Source organism: Phyllobates terribilis, unplaced genomic scaffold (assembly GCF_046119375.1).
Source record: "Phyllobates terribilis strain yellow unplaced genomic scaffold, ASM4611937v1 Scaffold_11__3_contigs__length_659146591, whole genome shotgun sequence".
Taxonomy (NCBI): Eukaryota; Metazoa; Chordata; class Amphibia; order Anura; family Dendrobatidae; genus Phyllobates; species Phyllobates terribilis.
The window spans coordinates 379,069,107-379,077,844 of record NW_027362771.1 but is presented as its reverse complement, the minus strand read 5'-3'; the positions used below and the strand labels follow the sequence as shown (position 1 = coordinate 379,077,844).

At 40.1% G+C, this 8,738-nt stretch overlaps 1 protein-coding gene across 4 annotated transcripts in view; it reads left to right on the top strand.

The window, feature by feature from the left end:
* Positions 1 to 1,618: 1,618 nt before the first annotated feature.
* Positions 1,619 to 8,738, top strand: part of LOC141165189 (uncharacterized) — a 75,569-nt gene continuing 68,449 nt past the window's right edge. The window contains exons 1-4 of one of the 4 annotated variants that reach the window (XM_073650821.1): positions 1,619 to 1,752; positions 5,969 to 6,193; positions 6,306 to 6,725; positions 8,593 to 8,622. In XM_073650821.1, the coding sequence (XP_073506922.1) occupies positions 1,623 to 1,752; positions 5,969 to 6,193; positions 6,306 to 6,725; positions 8,593 to 8,622 (805 nt within the window). In that variant the 5' untranslated portion in view covers positions 1,619 to 1,622. Of the gene's footprint in view, positions 1,753 to 5,968; positions 6,194 to 6,305; positions 6,726 to 8,538; positions 8,623 to 8,738 lie in introns of all 4 variants that reach the window. The other 3 variants (XM_073650820.1, XM_073650819.1, XM_073650823.1) reach the window with 3 other exon arrangements.

Genomic DNA, 8,738 nt, shown 5'->3' with positions numbered 1-8,738 from the left:
TTCTAACCCCCTTTCTGAATAATTGTTAGGCTATGTGCCCACGATGCAGAAATGCTCAGGATTTTTTCCTGAGCGTTTCTGCATCTCCCTGGCAGAAAAAAAGCATGCGGATTGTACATGCGTTTTCCTGCCAGGGACATGCGGAAAATGGAGCGTTATTCACTGACATTTCCGCATGCGGATTGACAAGCGCTTTCCAAGCGATTAGCATCACTTGGAAAGTGCTTGTGACAACTAGGTCACACTATATAAATCCATGCAAACTGCATGGATTTATATAGTGTGACCCGAGAGAGTGGTTAAAAATAAAAAAATAAATGTATACTTACCCTCCGATGGCCCGTGCTTTCTTGTTTCGCTCGGTCCCGGCTGCCGGCAGCAGTGGATTGAAAGACCTGCCGACGTCAGCGTCGCGTGACCCGTCACATGACTCTGACGTCAGCGCAGGTCCTTCAATCCACTGCAAAGTGCCGGGAAGCAAGGAGGAGCGGGCCGCCGGAAGGTAAATATACATTTATTTTTTATTTTATTCTTTTTTTTTACAAATTTTTTAATGGTACCTGGGTGTGTATGAGACTCTCCTCTCCTCTACACCCAGGTACCATCCGCACATTAGAACGCACCAATTACGCAAGTACAGATGCAGTCTTGCGGAATTGGCGCGTTCTAATGCAAGTCAATGGCGACGAAAACGCAGCACTTCTGCAAAATAATTGGTAGTGCTGCGTTTTTTTCCGCAATGATAATCCGCAGCGGAAATTTCCGCAGCATGTGCACAGCACATGCAGATTATCATTGGGGAACATTGCTGCCCTTCTACCATGCATTTTTAATGCGTTTCCGCAGCTGCAAAAACGCTGCAGAAACGCATTAAAAACGCATCGTGGGCACACAGCCTTATACATATAAAGTGGTTATATCAACCCCTGACTGTTCCCGCCTTGTGTCTCTGTGCGTTGCATTCCAGCACCTGTGTTACATAGACATGAGGAAAAACTGCGCGGTGACCACGGTGAGTAGGGCGGCTCTGAGGAGGCATGTGAGTTACTGCTGTGGCAATTAGTATAGAAGTGACACCAGGACAGTGGCAACCTTGGATTATATCACATGGTCTACTCTATGGTTTGTCAGGGTAAGGAAAACATTTTGAAAGGGGGAGAGGTCCTCATATTGATAGTGACAGTGGGCTGGCTCTCTGTTGCTCCATTAGGTTTGGCATAAGGAGCTTCCAGCATAATTAGTGCCAGGAGTCAGGCAGCTAGCAGCAGCTTCCTTTTTTAGAGAAAAATATACCTGGCTGCAATCTTGCAGCCTGGCTTTGGTTCATGCTGTGCACGGTTTGGGCAGCATGGATCAGGTAACAGGTTCCCTTAAATGGGGAGGGGGAGGGCATATGTGGACTTTGTGCCTAGTTTAGCAACAGTTACAAATATGGACATGAACGCAAGTTCCCCTAGCGTAATAGTCCAGGAGTTCCCATTTTGTAAAAGTGCACTAGATTAAAGAAAAATCTGCAATAAATTAGAAATGTTCTCCACCCTCTGTGTCCAAATATTACAGTTCCTTACTCAGACCACAACTTACTTAATTTTTCCTTGAAATAAAGTGAGCTAAAAGGAAGGATGTGGTTACAGTTAAGACAAGCTGTCAGACTCAGAATACATGTTTTAAACAAGTTATTAGTAAAAATGACTGCTGTAAGAAAAGTTATAGCTACTCTACTACTTTACTTATTGACGTCTCAAGAAAAGGGTAAGTTCCATGGAAAAACAGCTTTATCAGGAATGTGGTCTTATATTAAGGCTTTAGTTCATCCTCTGTGTTCTGACCTACAAGCTCCAGCTGGTGCTGTATCTATGAGGATATTCTCCCCTAGAAACATTGCATTGTAATACCTCTCCACATACACTATGTAATTGAACATGCTATCATTTTTTTCTTTTGTATTTGCCTTCATTCTGTATAAAATTCCGGGCATTTGTAAGTACAGAAAAGGGCTTATGCACCTCTCCTGTCGTCTGTAGCTTTCACTTAAACTAAAAAAAAACCTCTACATTTTTGCTATCTGTGCAATCATACTGACCTGGAGAATCATATTGCCAGGTCTGTTTTACCACATAGTGAACAATTTCAATGCACTTGGAATTTTTTTCCCCACTTTCCAGTGCATCACATGATAAAATGAATGGTGTCATTCAAAAGTACAACTTGTCCCGCAGAAAAAGTAAGCTCTTATACGGTTATGTGCATGGAAAAATAAAAACATAATGGCCTTGGAAGAAAGATAGGAAAATACAAAAACGGAAAATAGCCTGGTCATGATGGAGTTAAGGTGCACGGTCTTCGGGTGCATAGTTTTGGCTACCCTTTAACAAGATCACTGGGTGCTGAATGTTTTCCATGGCAGCCAGGGGCCTGATGAAGGCCCCAATGACTGCCATGTTTGTTCTTCTATGAAGGCAAGCGATAAAGGCACAAAGCAAGCAAAGAAAAAAATCTCAATTCCAGAAATGCTGATTTTCCATCAGTGCAGGAGAGGAAGAAATAGATTTTAGCTTTAATTCCCATTAATGTTTATGTGTTGTTGGTTATGGGTGAATTCATGTGATCTTGCTGTAGAAACAATTGTTCTTTAGTCTTTATTTCCTCTTTGTGTGCTGAAATGTCAACCCCTTCCTGATGTGTAGTAAAAATAACCTGGTAACGTGATTTTTCAGATAAGTATTACTATGGCGATTCCAAACTTGTATAATTTTTTTATTTTAGTGGCTAAAGAAAACTCAACTTTGAAAAATGTTTGTTTTATGTCACCATTTTCTGAGACCTGTAATTTTCTTAGTTTTCATTTGATGGAGCTGTATTAGGATTTGTTTTTTGTGTCCTGAGCCGACCGTTTTATTGATACTTTTTAACAGTACATACAAGATTTTGATTGCTTTCTTCTGCATTTTTTGGAGGAGGCGCAGTGTCCAAAAAACAGCAATTCTGGTGTTTATTTTACTACTTTTTAGGGCATTTCTGTATGTTACAGTTAATTTGTTTTATATTTTCATACATCAGACTTTTACAGTCATGTCAATGCAAGATATGTTATTTTAATATTTTTATTTTTCAACTGGGAAAAAGACGTTTACATTTTTTAAATATTTGTTAAAACAGTTTTTTCTTCATTTCGATTTAGTTTTTGTCTCCATAGGGTTTCTATGTATTTCAATCCAACATGGGAGCACTAAGATGGCAGTGATGGGGGCCTTTACCCAATCTGCACCCCATGATCATGTAAAAGGGTTGGAGGGAGCAATTGTTGCTGTAATGGTCACCTAAATACTGCTGTCAGATATTACCGCTGTCAGATACCTCTGTTAACATATTGTTTTTGTGTTTGTTTGTTGTGGAATTCCTGTTTTTTCCTTATATTTTCAACTATCTATATGTGTTGATAAAAAAATAATGATTATATATCTAGGATAAAAAATGAAAAATGATATGTTGTAATAAATAAAGAATAATCATATACTGAAGATTGTTCTTCACATTCATCTTTTTATGTACAATCATGTCTGTGTCCTGATAGTCTGGGACTGCACTTCATGGCATTGAGGGACCCTGGAGGAGGTAACACCCTATCTCTATAGCAGATGTTTATCCCAGGGCCAGGCTGGCCATTAAGCAATTCTAGTAAATGCTAGATGAGCTGGCATACTCGTACTGTGTTGGGGACACTGTTTTGTCATCATACTGTGTGAAGGTATATTTTTGAGGGCATCATCCTTTATAAGTGACATGGAAAAGATTTTATAGTGGGTTATAAATCTACAGAGCATCAAAAAAGGCAAAATAATTGTGCAAGTGCCGCAATACACGTTCCTCTTTGTGTCTTTAAAATTTGGGAGGTATGTCCTTCTGTGACTATGGCTATGTGCTATTATAAGAATCCTGCTATGGGGCCCTATGATTTTTATGTATGCATTTGCTCAGGGGCATTATTACAGTAAAGAGGCACTGGGGTTCATTATTATAAGGACACACAATATAGCCCACCTTCTTTTTAATAACAGTCATAAGCCTTCCATTCATGGGGTCTGTCAGTTTCTTAATTGCAGACGATCAACTTTTTGGCCAGCACCAACCACAGCATCTTGGACACCGTTTAGAGATCTGTTTTCCTTCATTGTAAATCTCCCATTTAATAAGGGTCCAAAAGTACGCTGTAGGGTTTCGGTCAGGTGAGGAAGGGAGCCATGTCACCATTCTTTCATCTTTAAGACCTGTACTGGCTAGCCAAGCAGTGGAGTATTTCAATGCATGCGATGGAACGTTGTCTTGCTTAAAAGTGAGTTTTTTTTTTTGAAAGATACAAACTTTTTGTTGTACCACTTCTTGAATAAAGTTTCTTCTAAAAACTGGCAGTAGGTTTGTGAATTGATTTCAAGTCCATCTTCAACCCGAAAAAGATCCATTTAGCTCATTTTTCATTATACCATCCTATAGCAATAACCTACCTCCACCTTGAACTCGAAGTGGACGTCTGTGCACATTACTGACTGAGCCATGGGTCCATCCATCAGATCCGTCAAGAATCACTCTCATCTTACGAGTCTATAAAACCTTTGAAAAATCTGTCTTCAGATATTTCTGGGCCCTGTTTTGCCAGTTCAACTTCTGTGTCTTGTTCAGTGGTGGTCAGGTTTCAGCCTCCCTTATGTTGGCAGTGTCTTTGAGAACTGAGCACCTTGTACTTTTGGGCCCTCCTGGTCACTTCATGTCTGATTCTTCTCAAATCTTTGGCAGTTAATGTGGGTATTTTATTTCTCAACCCACTTTTTTGCAAGATTGTTTACTATTTGCCTCAAAACTTTTTATGGTTCTGTGATCATGCCAGGGCCGGCATCAGCACCTGGCACACCCAGGCAATTGCCGGGGCCCTGGACAATCAGGGGGGCCCACTTGCCATCAGGGCTCGGGCCGCTGCCCCTGCATCTGTGCAGGACCTCTGGCGCTTTTTGATTTCCGGCACTTTACCAGACCTGGTGACAGTGCACTATGCGGCTGTGTCTGGTAGTAATGACACGGCAGGGGCGACACTGCACCTTTAATTGTGCTTCTGTCGCCCCTCCCGCGTCATTACTAGCACACACAGCCGCAGAGGGTACGGCCATGTCTAGTAAAGTGCCGGCAATCAAACAGCGCCAGAGGTCCTGCACAGATGCTGGGGGAGCGGCTTGGGCCCCGACTGCAAGTGGGCCCCCCTGATGGTCCAGGGCCATCAAACACACGCCGGCGGTCCTGTACAGCCACATGACTGAGGAGCTGGAAGGGACACAGGCCGGGGGCAGGTGAGCAAGGCTTTTTGCTGGCTTCCCCATTGCCCATATTAAAAATATTTTGTGTGTGTGTGTACATTTATGGCTGTTTTATATGTGTTTAAGAAATTGTGTTCAAATATGTATGCATGCCTGCGTACAGTGTATGTGCGCGCGTGTGCCTGCGTATAGTGCGTGTCCGCATTTCTGCATATATGAAGGATGAGGGGACAACCTGGACCCTGTGTTGTATACCTATATTTCTCCGCCGTATATGTGCATCATGAATCATGGTATGTGTTAAAGGGGCCCACGAAAACCTGGAGCTGGCCCTGGATTATGCCCTAATATCTTTTTTCAAAACTTTTTACAATTTTGAATTTTCAGAGTCAGTTAAATCTTTTATTTGAACCCATTATTCCTGAGGATAACAACCTGCCTACTAATTCTGCACAACTTGATAAAGGGTGTTGTATCCTTTGGCCTCACCCTCCTCATTTATCAAAGACACATCACCTGATCTGCTTCATCCAATAAGCATTCAAGTTTACAGCTTGGCTTGGAGTTGGAAAATCTGCATAAAAATTGATATGGTCAAAATAGTCACTTGTCTTATAATTGTGCACACAGGGTAGAACTAACAGACTGCTTTGTATATTTTGCAGTATATTCAGATGTTCTACAGGGAAACATTGATAACTTTACCTGCAAGGTGCCAGGAGAAGAGAAATATATAGCGTTCAAATATGATGATGGATTCTTTAAACTTACTGACAAAGTGTATGAGAATCCATCTGATGGTGGAATATTTACTTGTAATGAAAATCCTACAGTGCCAGGAGATGTGAGCTGTAAATCCCACAATATATCAATTTTCCTGCCAGTTTTAAGTAAGTAACATTCTTTATATAAACATAGAATATGATAAACATAAAAGGTATTCTTTGGTTATTAAGATATTGTGATAAAAGGCTAAATTTCAATTATTTTTTGTTCTTGCAGAAAATGTAACTCCGACAGTCATTAAAGAAAAGGTTGGGAAAAGTGTCAGCTTCCCAAGTCAGTTTAACGATTCTGGATCATTCACTTTGCTGTGGATATTTAAGCAGGAAAATTTCTTGAACTGTATATTTTCAGCTGCGGTAATTAAAACATTACCATACGTTGGCTCCGCAGTGAATAAACTGTGCTGTTCAACTGATGACAAAAAAGATAACGAAAAAGTTTTGTTTCGAAATGAAACACCTTTGAGTGACTCCTATCAAAATTTTCATTTAGACCTTGTTAATCTTACATCCTCGGACAGTGGAGAATATACATGCATCAAGTATGATGATGATGATAATGGTAAACGGAAATGGGAAACCTTAAATAAATATTCACTTGAAGTGACTGGAGATGAAGATCCAATAATTACATCAGGTATGTTCAGCTCAGCAGTGCTACTAGCCATACTTTATCCATTGGTTTATTATAGCTTCGTGCAGTACTGTCTGTCACCATGCTGTGATAATGATCTAACATAAATAACTTCTTCCTTGTGAGCATGAGCTTGACATTTTAGATGCTATTTTCAATTTCCTGTCTTTTGGAGCTTTGCATATTTGCATTTTTTTTAGGGGCATATTGGAAAAAATGCAATTATACATACACATTCACCTATGACTAGGCATACACAGTCATTTCCCCCCCTAAACATGCAGCATACAATGAATTAAAAGATTATTCAGAAAAGCAAATATGGAAAATACATTCCTCCTACTGTACTGCACTACAGGTCACTGCATTAGTGCTTAACAATGCTTTAGTTTTAGTACTTTAGTATATTTCTTTACAAAGAAGTTCAGTAATGATTGTAGATTTAATGCCTTTCCATCTTCTGACTTAGTTGTAGGACCCACCCATAGTTTCACCTATAGTTTCTGACTTACTGCACGTCCATGCACATTATCAATGCCTGAAGGATAATTACACCTTTTTTTTCCTGCGTTTTTTTAATATTCAGTAGGTACATTAATTGCCAGCAGATCGGTGGTTGTCCAGATCCTGAGACCTCCACCGATCGCTCAATAGACCCCCGAACAGTGCGCAGCTAAGCAGACGAGCACACAGCTCCTCTCTGCTCATACAGAGCTACAAAGCCTATACTTTCTATTGAATCTGTACTCCACTTTGTGTGATCTCAGACAGGAGCAGTGCCAATAGATCTTAAAAGCCATTTACATATTAAGAAAAATGTGGATTTCTCTGGAATAACACATTGGATCACAGATATTAAAGTTTTTTTTACCACTTTTGTGGCCATTTTTTTTCTTACTTACATGCATGTAATTATGGCTAATAATCATTTTTGCACAGTTTGCCTGTAACAGATGCTTTCTTACACTCTCTATTGCTGGCTGCAAATTGAATTACCAGTTATTTTCTCAGATGTGTTGAGGACAGGATTTGTGGTGCTTACTATAATATAGGTATGACCGGTTCTCCTCCTGCTCTTGTTAGTGCAGCTTTCCTCACACACTGCACAGCTCTCCTCTCCATACAATGGCAGCAGGTGGAAGAGCATGGGACCAGACCTGTCTATCAGCCTTGTCCAAATGAAAACCTCACAGGAGAAAGCTGCTTTGGAGGAGCTGATGGACAGGTCTGGTCACATGTTCCTCCTCCAGCCGCCATGGTATGGACAGGAGAGCTGTGCAGTCTATGAGGAGAACCTGTCATATCTATATAACAGTAACTTAGTAAGTGCCACAAAGTCTAGTCCCCAACACATATAGTAAAATAATGTGACCGGTCCCGTTACTTCATTCTCCCGTCAGAAATTTACACTGTAATAGAGAGGCTATAGAAGATAAATGGTACAAATTTTTTTTATTAAAACCCAATTGCAAAAATTATTTTTAGTGGCAATTGCATGCATAAGAAAAAAAAAATTGTCCCCAAAGGTGGACAACCCTTTGAAGGTATTAGTTTATTCAGCTTCCTATGCCCTGCATGCCTATATACTGTAGCTTAGAAGGGTTTACCCTACTGACAGATTCCCTTTATAGTGACTGCTGAATATGAAAATAAAAACAAGTGCAAAATTTAGTTTGTGTAAAAGGAATCCATGCTATGTTTGAGAAATTGAGAACTTTTACGATTTGCAACTGTTTTAAATGGCAAACTTTCAAAATAAATGAAACAATTTGTCTAATATTATGATAATGGTCTAAATATTATAATTTATACATAGAAGCATTTAATCCCAATGAAACAACCGTTAACACTTCCTGTGGTGTTCCAGCAGAAAGAAATGACCAAGAAAAAAGGCAGAAAGGTAACAGAGTGTGAATATCTATGACTTGTTAACAGTTTTCTGGAAGAATGGTGAGGTTCTCTGATCCGCTCTGTTGCGTATGTGAGATGATGCAGTTTACAGTTGTTGTTTGTGAA